The 13,589-nt window shown below is 47.6% G+C and overlaps 1 protein-coding gene across 6 annotated transcripts in view; it reads right to left on the bottom strand.

The window, feature by feature from the left end:
• F8 (coagulation factor VIII) overlaps window positions 1-13,589 on the bottom strand; it is a 78,107-nt gene that overhangs the window by 11,604 nt on the left and 52,914 nt on the right. For 5 of the 6 annotated variants that reach the window (XM_088664558.1, XM_088664560.1, XM_088664557.1 and 2 more), the window contains 6 exons: window positions 12,313-12,525; window positions 10,383-10,611; window positions 9,153-9,335; window positions 8,332-8,448; window positions 7,482-7,553; window positions 3,575-3,660 (listed from right to left, as the gene is read on the bottom strand). In XM_088664558.1, the coding sequence (XP_088520684.1) occupies window positions 3,575-3,660; window positions 7,482-7,553; window positions 8,332-8,448; window positions 9,153-9,335; window positions 10,383-10,611; window positions 12,313-12,525 (900 nt within the window). Of the gene's footprint in view, window positions 1-3,574; window positions 3,661-7,481; window positions 7,554-8,331; window positions 8,449-9,152; window positions 9,336-10,212; window positions 10,349-10,382; window positions 10,612-12,312; window positions 12,526-13,589 lie in introns of those variants that run through there. The other variant, XM_088664563.1, reaches the window with a different exon arrangement.

Genomic DNA, 13,589 nt, shown 5'->3' with positions numbered 1-13,589 from the left:
GTGCATGCACACGAAAGCTCATACCAAAATAAAAACTTAGTTGGTCTTTAAGGTGCTACTGAAGGAATTTTTTTATTTTGCTTCGACTCAGACCAACACGGCTACCTACTTGTAACTTCTGTCTGTCTGTCTGTCTGTCTGTCTGTCTGTCTACACACACATACACATCTAAAAACAAACACAAACTGCTTCACCCTGCCTATCCACAGGCAGCTGCTCATAGCCCATGGTGTTCCTTCCTAGCCAGCGTATTGGGACTGGAAGGGCAGGAAGCAGGTTGTCCCACAGTAGCTGGAGCCAGACAGCAAATGACAGGCAGAACCAACTAATACTAGTTCTGTCCTTCTTCTCCTTCTTCCTACTGAGTTCTACATGGGCAGCCTTGAGACTGAGGCAGAGGCAGAGCCCTACGTATTTGCCCTAATGTACCTGCCTCCACTGCCAGCCATGATAAGGGGTTAAAAACATGGAAGGAGGCACAGCAGGCCTCCCTCCTGAGGCAGTTGTGGTAAGGGCAGAAGAGCTGCTTCTTTACACTTGCCCTCTCCAGGCATTTATGCTTACACAGTTTCAGATGCAGGGGGCAAGTCACGCTGAGCATACAGGGCAAAAGGTCTGAAGGGAGAGAGGGAGGCTTCACATGTTCATAGGCTCCATGCGATCTGGAACCCTGAGCAACTGGGGTATCAGTTTTCTTGGAAGCCTTGACATGCAAAGGCTACATCCAGGCATTTGCTCTGAATGTGCCAATGCCAGGGGAAAGGCTCGGAGGGACAGCCCCAGTCTCTTTGCTCACGCATTCTCCAGAAATATAAGTATAAAAACCTTACTCTGTTGAAGAGCTGTCTGTGAGTGAGTAGAATGCATGAAGATAGATCAGCTCATTAACTCCACTCTCTCCCTGCTGCTGCTGCTGCTGCTCCCACCATCACTATACCCCTTCCACAGTTACGGTAGTAAGCAACCATCACCATAAAGGAGTCTCCTGTACTCATGCAGGCTCCCTGTGTGATGCAGAACCCTGGAAAACCAGAGTTCTATCTCACCTGGGAGCATCCACAAGCACAGTTGGCTCTTCACTACAAATGCTCACCCTCCAACTTGTGGAGGATGGTTAAGTTGGTGGTGGAGTTATGGCACTTGCCCCCACTCATATGTTCTGCTAATTTGTGAGAATATAGCTCCCGAGTAGGGTTAGGCTCAGTCTTAATCAAGCGTTAACAGCTCCATAGAAGGCATGAGAAAGGAGCCTGAATATGGCTTCTCTCTGGAATAAAAAACCTTTGCTGTTTCCCAGGGGCGTAGCCAGGATCAAAACTAGGGGGGGGGCAAGCCATGGTCGTTCAGGGGCGGGGCCAAGGCACGGGAGGGGAGGGGCCATGAAGTGGGAATGTGGGCGGGGCTACAGGGCCAGCGGGCCCGATGACATCGTGGCGGCGGTGGCCACCTTGTGCTTCTGGGGCTGGCGAGAGGGGGTTGCTACCCTGCTTGGCTGGAGAGGACGGGAGGGTTGGGCAGGCGAGAGGGGGTGGCAGGGCAGGCGAGGGCGAGGCGAGGCACGGCCGCAGCCACGGTGGCTCCGAGGCGTTGCTGCATATCAGCATAATATTTCAACCATGTCGTGGGTTCAAGCCCCACCTTAGGAAAAAATTCCTGCATTGCAGGGGGTTGGACTAGATGACCCTTGTGGTACCTTCAGACTACAATTCTATGATTCTATTGATATATTACCATAGCATATGCATCATTCTGCTTTCTTGAATTGTCCTACTCCTAGACATAGCAGCCAACTCCTAGAGGCCTAGGTGCCTCTCCCACCCCCACCCCCAATTACTAGTAAATACCATATTTGAAAGAGTCACACACCCCATGTTGATGGGCTTTCTATGTGGGGCTTATCTCCCCCCCCCCGTATTTTATTAAGGATGGAAGAGGGAGGGAAGGAAGGAAGAAATAGAGAGAGGGATAACTCATATTTGTGAGTGTCTCTGGGTGACGCTGTGATGCTGGAACTCTGCAGCAAAAGGACGGGAGGGTCGGGCAGGCAAGAGGGGGTGGCAGGGCGGGCGAGGGCGAGGCAAGGCACGGCTGCAGTCACGACAGCTCTGAGGCATTGCTGCATATCAGCATAATATTTCAACCATGTCGTGGGTTCAAGCCCCACCTTAGGAAAAAATTCCTGCATTGCAGGGGGTTGGACTAGATGACCCTTGTGGTCCCTTCCGACTACAATTCTATGATTCTATTGATATATTACCATAGCATATGCATCATTCTGCTTTCTTGAATTGTCCTACTCCTAGACATAGCAGCCAACTCCTAGAGGCCTAGGTGCCTCTCCCACCCCCACCCCCAATTACTGGTAAATACCATATTTGAAAGAGTCATCGCCCCATGTTGATGGGCTTTCTATGTGGGGCTTATCTGCCCCCCCAGTATTTTATTAAGGATGGAAGAGGGAGGGAAGGAAGGAAGAAATAGAGAGAGGGATAACTCATATTTGTGGGTGCCTCTGGGTGACGCTGTGATGCTGGAACTCTGCAGCAAGAGGAAGATACCGGTACGCCTGTACAGGAGCCTTGTAAGCAGCTTTCTCTCTGCTTGATTTACAGCAGGCACGTCCAACAGGTAGATTGTGATCTACCAGTAGATCACTGGATGTCTGTGGTAGATCACTGGTAGGTCACTGGCACCCCTAAAAAAAGCTCACCCAAAATTTTCCTCCTCCCTAAAAAAAAGTTGAACTATGACCTGAAGCCCTAAACAAAAATGGGCCTCCCTCCTTCCTAAAAGAAGCTCAACAAGTTTGACCTAAACCCCCCAAAACAGGGCTTCCCTTCCTTAAAAAAACTCAACAGCTTTGACCTGAACCCCCCAAAAGGGGGTAGATCACTCCCAGTTTTAAACTCTGTGAGTAGATCAGAGTCTCTTGGGAGGTGGCCACCCCTGATTTACAGTATACAGATGCAGGAGGAGGGGCAGACTGGAATACCACTGCTTTTTATATACATCACTGTGTCTGTCAAAGCTACAGCCCCCCTTTCTTATTCACTTCCTTTTAGCCTTGCAGAGCCACCTTAGTCAAATTGAATCCTCTGCACCCTCATTAAATCGTCAATAGTCTTAATGCGATTCCTGAATGCTCATTAACAACTTCCACTGAAGAACAATAGGGTGAAGTGGTCAGCTATCGAAACTTGCCTGGAGATATCTGCTCCATTGTCTTAACTGCTTAACTACTGGTAGCCACTTTGCTTTATTTATTTGATGTGTTTTTGTTACAGCTGTCCCCCCCCCCCCCCAGCAAGCGGAGACTTAGCTACTCTTGCTAAAGCAAAGCCCTTTCCACTTCAGTTTTTGGAGGGGAAAAGTGCTGGTTATGGTCTGTAAAATACATTAATTTTTTGCTTCTAGGGGGGGGCAACTGCCCCCTCCTGCCCCCCTGTCTACACACATGCTGTTACCGTTGCCTGAGGCAGAGGCTAGTTTGAGGATTCTGCACCCCTCTGAGACTGGTGTCAGTGCTATTCACCTGCAAGATCCACACACACCCTTCCTGATGAATAAATCCTACCTGGATCCAAGCATTCTTTTCTGCAGTACTCCAAGCATTGATTGAACCAGATTTGTCAAGCCTGGCCAGACTGGGGACCCATTGACCTTGGACAGAAAAAGTGGTGAAGGAGGAATAGGACTAGATTAGAAAATGGGCATTGTTGGGAAGGGAGCAACAGTATCTCTCTCAACAACAGGCTTTTTCCAGTTGCCCTAGAAGCAATACTTCAGGGATGTCCAACCTCCAAGAGACTGCGATCCACTCCCACTATAAAAACACTGATCTACCCATTGGATTGACCAAAGTTGTTGAGCGTGTTTTTTTTGGGGGGGGGGAACACAACATTTGTTCAGCTTCTTCAGGAGAGGCAAAGTTGTTGAGCTTTTTGTTCAGCATGGTTTGGCTGAAATGGTTTCATGAACCAAAATAGGCCAGGAGGCCAGAGGTTGCCTACCAATGACTGAGGCCTATCTGAACTACAGTATACAATTAAAGTAGTTATCATACCACTTTGAACAGCCATGGCTTCCCCCAAAGAATCTTGGAAAGTGCAGCTTGTTAAGGGTGCTGAGAGATGTTAGGAAACCCCTGTTCCCTTCACAGAGTTACAATTCTCAATGGGAATAGTGGTCTCCTAACACCAGTGGAAAGTTCCCAGGATTCTTCGGCAGAAGCCATTACCGCCTAAAGTGGGATGATATTGCTTTAAACGTATGGTGCAAATGGTGCCTGAAAAGCTTCATCTTGTCCACTGGACATGTCATCCTCCATCCCTCTGGTCTCTGGGTGTCTTTCCCAAACTTTTTTTTTTAAAAAAAACACTACTCATTTCCACACACAAGACACAAATAACAGCAGCTTCCACATGGAAAACATGGCACTTCAAGAGTGCACATAAATGCATAAGTAAACAGGAGTCTGCATGTCTCTGTTTTGTCTCTGAGGACTGAGCCCATCTAGGCCTTGTGCCAGAAGCTGGCATGGACAGGTCAGTTGTCAAAGCCAGCAGGAGGAGGGGCTCTATGGCTGACACTGGTCTCCTTTTTTAAAAAATAAACATTTGTTTGAAGTCACCCAGTTCTGTAGGGAAGCAGTGGGTGAGGTAACCAGAGCCGCCGCCACCACCACACACATCTTCTACATCTCTGGGTCCCACACCCATCTCTGGAGGAACCACTGCTTGTGCTACTGCAGACAGATCGGAACAGCAGAAATGTCAGTGAATGACCAGCAATGGAGGAGTACTCTGCTGCCTGTGCTACTCTGGATTCCCCAATCCCCTTAAAAATATCAAGGACTCATGGTGCTACCAGTCATCCTGTTTATCAATCATTTATTCTGATATTTTTGCAGGGAGATTAAATGAGGCTGCCCATTTAATAAGTGTTAATTCTGATTTGCTTTCAGGGAGGTGAGATGACACTGCATTAGAACAAGCATTTCCTCCATACTTTCCAGGGTGTTTTCCTATATCACTTTCCTCATCACAAAAAGTCCGATCTCCATTGTGGAAGTGGGTTTCTCGCACAAGACCTCATAATAATTATAGTTGCACAACCTAAATTTGCAGGTACCATGTTTCCCCCTTTTTAAGGCGTAGTCATAAAGTAAGCCATAGCAGGCTTTTAAAGTATTTGTTAAATAGAAGACACCCCCTGAAAATAAGCCATACCTCCGCGCTGCGCGGAGTGAGACCGCGAGCGCCCAGCCAGCCAGTGATACACAGCATGCTAGCCGCAGCAGGAGGAGGTTGTCTGCCTCTTTTCGGGAGAAGGAGGCAGACGCCCGGAACCGGCTGCCGCAGCTGGGCACAGCAGAAGCGAGGCCACTGGTAGCCCCTGGGGGCTGCGGAGGCAGCTGGGCAGGGACAGCCGGAGCCCAGCTGGGCAGCAGCAGCAGCGGGAGGACGAGTACGGTGCTGCTGCTGGCCACGGCAGGAGGAAGCAGGCGCCCGAAAGCGGGCCAGGTGGAGGCGAGCCGCTGCTCGCCTCGCCCCTGGGGGTCGCAGAGGAGGCTGGGCGGGGACAGCCGGAGCCCAGCCAGGCAGCAGCGGAAGGACGAGGACGGTGCTGCTGCTGGGTCCTGCTGCCTCGGGAGGAGCTGCTGGCCATGGCAGGAGGAAGCAGGCGCCCGAAAGCGGCGGCTGCTGCAGTCCCGACATAGCGCGGAGCAGCGCCGCTCGTCCCGAGGCAGTGGGACCCAGCAGCAGCGCCGTCCTCATCCTCCCGCTACTGTTGCTGCTGCTGCCGGGCCAGGTGGCTCCTGGGGGTCGCAGAGGAGGCTGGGCGGGGACAGCCGGAGCCCAGCCAGGCAGCAGCGGAAGGACGAGGACGGCGCTGCTGCTGGGTCCTGCTGCCTCGGGAGGAGCGGCACTGCTGCACGCTCTGTCGGGGCTGCAGTAGCCGCGCCGCCTTCGGGCGCCTGCTTCCTTGCCGCGGCCAGCAGCAGCGCCGTCCTCGTCCTTCCGCTGCTGCCTGGCTGGGCTCCGGCTGTCCCCGCCCAGCCTCCTCTGCGACCCCCAGGAGCCACCTGGCCCGGCAGCAGCAGCAACAGCAGCGGGAGGATGAGGACGGCGCTGCTGCTGGGTCCCACTGCCTCGGGACGAGCGGCGCTGCTCCGCGCTATGTCGGGACTGCAGCAGCCGCCGCTTTCGGGCGCCTGCTTCCTCCTGCCATGGCCAGCAGCAGCACCGTACTTGTCCTCCCGCTGCTGCTGCTACCTGGCTGGGCTCCGGCTGTCCCCGCCCAGCCGCCTCCGCAGCCCCCAGGGGCAAGCAGCGGCCTCGCCTCCGCCTGGCCCAGCTGCAGCAGCCGGTTCCGGGCATCTGCCTCCTCCTCCTGAAAAGAGGCATAGAATCATATGATTCTATGAAAAGAAATGCCCCGCGGCAATGAGGGAGGGTCTCTGGGTTGGCTGGGCATGGGAGTTGAGCATGGCGGCCCCAGGAGGAGCGCGGGCAGCACTGTGCGCGCTCCTGGCTCTGACCACGCTCGCCTGTGAAAAAGTATGACGTGCGCCCAGCTCCAAAGGTCAAAATGTAGATTGCTTAATTTAAAAAATATGACACCCCACCGAAAATAAGCCATAGGCTTATTTTCTTGAGAAAAATAAATATAAGACGGTGTCTTAAAATGTGGGAAACACGGTAGTATGTGACTGACTCCCACCTGAAAACAGTGAGCGTCTGGAAGCACCTCAGTGGAGGGCCAGGGGACATGGGAAGCTACCTTTATGCCAAGTCAGGCAATTAATTCATCTATTCACCATTGTCTACACTGACTGGCCTCTCCATTCCTCAGCTTAATGTGGGTTGTGAGTCCTTTAATTTCCCCTCCTTCACATGACATTCTCCAGCTACTGCTATCCAACACTTTCTCCTCCCTAAATCTGGGTATTCCCTATGCAATGGATGTAGCACTCCTATCTGGATTTACAGAGCATAGGGAAACTCTGGATTTAGGGAGGAGAAAGTGTGAGACAACAGTAGTTAGAAGAGAGTCCCTCATGGAGGAGGGGGAATTAAAAAGAATTTGCAATCTACACTAAGCTAAGGTATGCACAAGCCCTGACTGGCTTCTCAGAGTTTCAGACAGGAGTCTCTCCCAGCCCTATTTGGAGAGTCTGGAGATTGAAACTGGGGCATTTTGCATGCAAATGAGTAGCCATCATATAATATTTGTGCAAGCAAATCACAATGAATGCCCAATAAACAGGTTGTCTGGATGAACTGCCTGGATGAGCCTAGAAGCACCTCAAGCCAGGAGTCATGGTGTGGAGGTTCTGATTTCAAAATATGAGACACTCACAGAGTTCTGTGGAGCTGTAATGTTCTGGTAAATGCCTCATTCCTCCTAAATGGGATGGCAAGAATCTGTAGCAGAAACAAGTGTTCCATCAATTAATAAACCAAGATTCAAGTGCTTACCATAGTGTTCTGAAGCTGTGATCTGCGAGTCTGCGATGTAGCCAGAAGCTAGGCCCAGAGGAATTTGACATCCTGAAATGAAAAGTTTGAGAAAATATAAAGGTATTTTAATAAAGACTTATAAATAATGTTTTCTAAATTCTGGGCTATGAGCTACCCTGGGAATGCAACAGACCATGAAATATACGGTATTTCAAATTTCAGCTTAATATTTGGAATGCCTGGTGGCTTGCTCTTGTAAGGCAGGACTAAAGTTGCAAAGACCTCAATCCTGCCTAGGTCTTTGGCGTGTCATGACATCCATATAAGCAATAAGGACTCTGCCTTATACACTGAACCTTATACATTGGTCTATCTAATTCAAAACTGTCTGAGCTGACTAGCAACAACTCTCCAGGGTTTCAGCCGGGGGTTTCGCCCCAGCCCTACCTAGAGACACCAGGGATTGGAGCTGGGAACTTCTGCATGCAAAGCAGATGCTCTGTAACTGAGCAACAGCAAATTCCTCATTACCTGCTGTAAAATGCAACAGAACAGCATTCTCCCATTCATCTCTTCATCCATAACAAATGTTCTTTTATGTGTATCCTGACCTGCTCTTTGTTTTTGCCTGATTGCCATGAGAAACAAATGTGAGCTTTTTGTTGAAAGTAGCTTTCAGTCCAACTTGCAGATGTGTGAGGGTTGATCAACAGCAAGAGCTAAGTGGTAAAAATCTGGATCTTAGGAATGTATTGCCACTCCTTTTATGTCTTTTTCAGAAATATAACACAGAGAAACTGAGATCTGAGCCTGTTCCTATCAGTGGATCAAAGTGCCAGGAAGAAGAATGTCATGCTTTGCTACTCACGCTGGTCATACACTAGGAAGAAGGCACTCATCCCAGCCTGCTCATGCTCACCAACCATACATTTCACCTGCCAAATCCCAGGGTGGGATGGGCTCATTTCCACTGTCTCAAAGGCACCTGCAACCAGAATGGGGAAAGAAGGTCAGCTGGTTATTCACTACTGGGTGCTGAACACTACAGGAAGGAAAGAAGAGTTTTGCAGGTGAGTTAAGGTTGACCATTGAAGACTCTCCTTGTGAAGAAGGTGGTCCTTCAGAATGAAGTGATGTTACATGCAAATGCAGGTTCTTTGTCTAAAAGAAACAGCTTTAAGAGGTGTTATAACAATCCTAAGGTCTCAAATATTAAAAAAATGTTCATAAATGTACAAGGCAAAAACATACATAAGTATATAAACCATGTATCTGAAATAGTACAGGAGAGCAATCCTGAAGCCATTTTGACTCTCCCAGCAACCTCAAATATTCTTCTGCAGTAAGGGAGGAAAATGGGGAAAGCCTTCCCATTGTCTTTTTGCTTACAAGTCCTGTTTTAAAGGGTGCATTTGTGTATAAGTTCGGAATAGAGTACCAGTAGTTATTTTCCGAACTTAAAAATGGAAAGCGTAATGCTGGTGGTCAACAAAAGAGGTTTAAATACTGTCTCAAGGCAAATCTAAAAAAACACTTGCCTGCAAAAGAGTAGCCATCAACGTGTCCTCTAGTGGCTATAAAAGAGGCACTGGCTGCTGAGCTCTTTCCCCAGGATATTCCATAGTATTGCAAAGGCAGATATAAGCTGGCAAGAAGGTTATGTATAAAGACATCCATTTCATGGCTTACCAGGATAGAGGTTGTAGACTCCTATGCGGTACTCCTGGGCCGTTCGGATGGTAAAGACTTGCCCATGGAAGTGGACAGAGTGGATGTCTTTGGCACCACCCACATTCAACAGATACCACCGCACCCTCTGGTGCTGACCCATCACTAGTCCTGGCAGACTGTCTCTGACATAACCATTGATAGCTGGAGAACAGAGAGAAGAAAAGAAGAAAAAAAATCAGAATGGGGAAAAGGAAGAACAAAACCCTTAAGTATGCAGTTGTTTTGCATTGTTCAGATATATATACATTTGTTTTCATATGAAACAATTCTTATAAATTCAATTGTTTTCATATAAAACAAAACAGTATATACAAAAACAGCAAATACCATATATCCCACACTTTCCTTGTTGCAAAAAGCCCAATTCCCTATGTTTTGAAAATCCAAATAGGAGAGTTACATTGATTGCATAGGGAATCTCTGGATTCAGAGAGGAGAAAGTGCAGGGCAACAGCAGCAGAAGGAAAACAGCACGCAGACAGATGGAATTAAGGGATGCACAAGGGATTCACAATCCACATTAAGCCGGGGTATGGACAGATCCTAAGAGCTCTGAATGGACAGATCCTAAGAGCTCTGAGCTGTACAACCTCCTAGTGGTGCAGCAATAAAGCTGCTAGCAATAAAGCTGCTAGGACATTTGCAAAGCTAAGTAGTGTCTGGTATGGTTTCAAACTGGATGTGTGTGTGTGTGTGTGTGTGTGTGTGTGTGTGTGTGTGTGTGTGTGTTGAGATTCCTGCATTGCAGCGGGTTGGACTAGATGACCCTAGGGGGTGCCTCCAACTCTACGATTCTATTATTTGTCTGCCTCAGCTGCAAGAAAACATGTCTGTCCCATATCAGTCTCTATAGTAACTCTCCAATGGATTGACTTTACCCCCAAAGGTGCACTCTTCCATTGTCTTCCTAGACAGATGGATGCCAACACAATTCTAGGAATCTGAATTTACCGGCATATGATACGGTAGAAAACAGCGACAGTCAGGAAGAGTCATTGGGTGTTCCTCTCTGAAAAGGCTCCATCTTATACAGCCACCTTCTGCAGATCACACAGCAGAGGGACACAGAGCGGAGCTTCCATCAATGAGTTGAGTAGATTTACTTGGGAGAAGGGACTTCCACCACATCTCTCCTTGACCCAGTGCCAATTATACTGGGGGCATGGAAAGAGATGAAGAGGTTATTACCATAGAAAGAATTGCTTGCTTTAAAGGAAGGATCATCCGTCTGGATGTGGCAGGGATGTGGACAGTTCCTCTCAAGGTTCTCAGCAAAATACCAGCTCTTGGTCTCATCAAAGATGGTGAAGAGCAAGGAGAATTCCTGGACAGCCAGCTGCCTTCCATATGCTGTGCTCAGTACTCCAGGCCGGCAGATAATCAGAGGTCCAACAAGACCAGAGTGTAGGTCTTTCTCCTAGAATTAAAAATTGAGGGCAGTTGGAAGTGAGGTATTTCAGTTCCTGTACCCAGCAGCACTGCAAATACGTAAATCACCAATATGGTGCTCTCCAAGACATTGCTGAACTACAATTCCCATCATCCCTGACCATTGGCTATGCTGGCTGGGGCTGATAGTGTGTTGGAGTCCAGCAATAACTGGATGGCATCATGTTGGCTACCCCCGGCTTACGAGTCACGTTCATTCCATGTCAACCTGGATTATGAGGCTAAGCAGCCTCACCTTTTAATGGGGAACAAAATAAAAAAAATCCTTCCAGTAGCACCTTAGAAACCAACTAAGTTTGTCTAGGTATGAGCTTTTGTGTGCATGCACACTTCTTCAGATACATGCACACAGAAGCTCATACCAATGACAAACTTAGTTGGTCTATAAGGTGCTACTGGAAGGAATTGTTTTTATTTTGTTTCGACTACATCAAACCAACATGCCTACCTACCTGTAACTTTTAATGGGGATTAGACAGATTCCTGGAGAAAAAAGCTTCCCCTCCTTTGTTACCAGTATACAGGGGAGTAGAAAAAGAAAAAGAAAGAAAGAACTGCAAGCTAGCTACTTTTCTGTGGGCCTACTTACAAGTTTGGTATAAAAACTGAAATTTGCTGGTTTTGATTTTCCCAGCCTTGGGTTTAGTTCTCCACATTTCCACATCAGTGTGTGTGTGTATGTGCGCACACACACTAAAATATATGCACTAAAATACTGATGAATATTACATATGTCATCATGAATACTTATCAGTATTTTAGTGCAAATCTCCCCTAAAATACACATTTTGTTTGTAATTTTTGCCTAATACTGTATACCGTACACATTTTTGCAAAGCAATATCTCCTGATATAATGCAGTTGTACATGTTATTTTCACTAATATATGCATTTATATTAATCCTGGTATATGCATTTTTGTACACATTACTTGGCTGGGGAACCGCATTGCAAGTTTTGGAGAAGTGCAAATTTGAAAAGTTGGCTGTGTTTCAGTTTGGATATTGTTTTAGAAAGTGCAATTTAAATTTGCATTTAAATCCATCTTTAAATGCAAACTGAATCTAATTTTTCTATCCCTAGCCATGACTGACCTCCTCTCTTGACTTGCAGACCTTCCCTCTGAGAGAACTTGAGGAACAAGAAAAAAAGACAGCCTTTGCAAGTGTGGCCCCCTGCCTGTGGAATGCTCTTCCAAGTGAGGCCTGTTGCAGCCATTGACATACCGGTACTTTGGTGCCACATTAAGACTTTCCCCTTTAACTAAGCATCGGATGGAATTTGATCCAGCTGAGTTTAATGCTGTTCTTGGTAAGTTCACCCCATCCTATAGAAACTGGCGTTTTAATGTATTAATTTGGTTGCTTATATTTTGTTGGAGTATTTTTTTTATGATGGTAGCTGTTTTTAACAGTTTTGTATGTTTTCAAGCTTGATCTAAGTTGCCTGGAGACAGCCTTGTGTTAAATGACTAACAAAACCAATTAAATCAAGTATCAGTATGCAGATATAATTTGCTTGTTTTGCACATTGTTTCATCAGCTTGCAAGAAGAGACTTTGCCTTTTTAATCTTTGCAAGGTGCCCACTGACAGGTCTGGCCAGCCTTCTGTCATGGCCCATGAAATGCCCTGATACAAACAGCAGGAGAGCATGCATTGCCCACTTACCAGGCTAATACTGGAGAAATAAGCCCATGCCTTGCAGTCAAACTCATTGGCTGTAGGAGCCATGTGTGACAACACCTTGATGGAGTAATCTCGGACCCCACCCGGCTGCACAGAGTCCTGGATGGGCTGCTCTACTTCCTCCCCATTTCCTTCATAGGGCAGCAGGTTAGAATGGAATGAATATGGGCGGGAAGCCAGATTCTTGAAAGTCACCTGGACGAAGGGAGAAAAGAACAGGTGCAAAGAGGAGAGCTAACTTTGGGGAAGGGGGAAAAAGAAAAAAGACAACTCAACCTGTTCTTTACTCTATTGGGGTCATCGCTGTTTAAGCTGGAAGACTATAGGCCCAGTGCTGGCTTGGATTGGTGGGAGTTGTAGCCCAAAATGCCTGGAGGCCACCAGGCTGAGGAAGGCTGATCTGAGCCAAAACTACAAAGGTAACCCTGGGGGCCTGGCCCCATTGCCCTTTTACATAAGGATATATTAAAATGCACAAAGGCAGAAATCTGCCCAATCACTCACCAAGAAGAATTGTAATTTAAAAACTTTTAAAAAAAGAAGTAATCTTACATAGGTAACTGTAATGACTCCCTGCCTCCCACCGCATCCAGAAACCTTCTTCCTATACATGACCAGCCCAAGACATTTTGCTGCTTGAGATGAAAGACAAGGTGATGTGTCCCCCCCCCATCTCCCATTCCACATACAAAAGCCAACTGAACTGGCAGCTGACGTTGGTGATGAAAAAGAGCATATGACAGCAGGCTAGCTTAGTGGCACAGGGCAGTTCATGTGGCACATACAGTTCTGCCATCTTGTCTGCTGCCTCATTTTGCCTAATGGTAGAGCTGACCCTGACTCCTTACCACAAAGTGTGTAGCTACTAACTTGTTATGGACAATCAAACTGGCTCGAGGTCTGAAGGAGCCCTGGGGTGTGTCCTTGTCTCTATCAATGAAAAACTGCCAAGTGTCTCAGAAAAAAACAGGACATCCTGGCTTTTTGAGTGAGATTGTGGTGACCATTTTGGGTGCTGCGCTCTCACCCTGGAAAAAGCACGTTTTCCAGGGCAAGATTGTGGCATGGGTCACGTGACTCAACAGGGAGCACATCCTGGAAGACATGCGTCCCTGTTTTCGAAATGAAAACGTTGGACAGTATGTCAGTGGGATGCTGAACAGTGCCAAGCGGGTGGGTCTAGTTGCAATTTCAATTCTTCACAGATCCCCAGAGCAAAGTTCTGTCAAGGGCATTGTAGTGAATTTAAATTTCAAGCA

The sequence above is a fragment of the Zootoca vivipara genome, chromosome Z2 (genome assembly GCF_965207765.1).
Source record: "Zootoca vivipara chromosome Z2, rZooViv2.hap1.1, whole genome shotgun sequence".
Taxonomy (NCBI): Eukaryota; Metazoa; Chordata; class Lepidosauria; order Squamata; family Lacertidae; genus Zootoca; species Zootoca vivipara.
The sequence above is the reverse complement of the archived record's forward strand: the minus strand, read 5'-3'. Positions and strand labels throughout refer to the sequence as shown.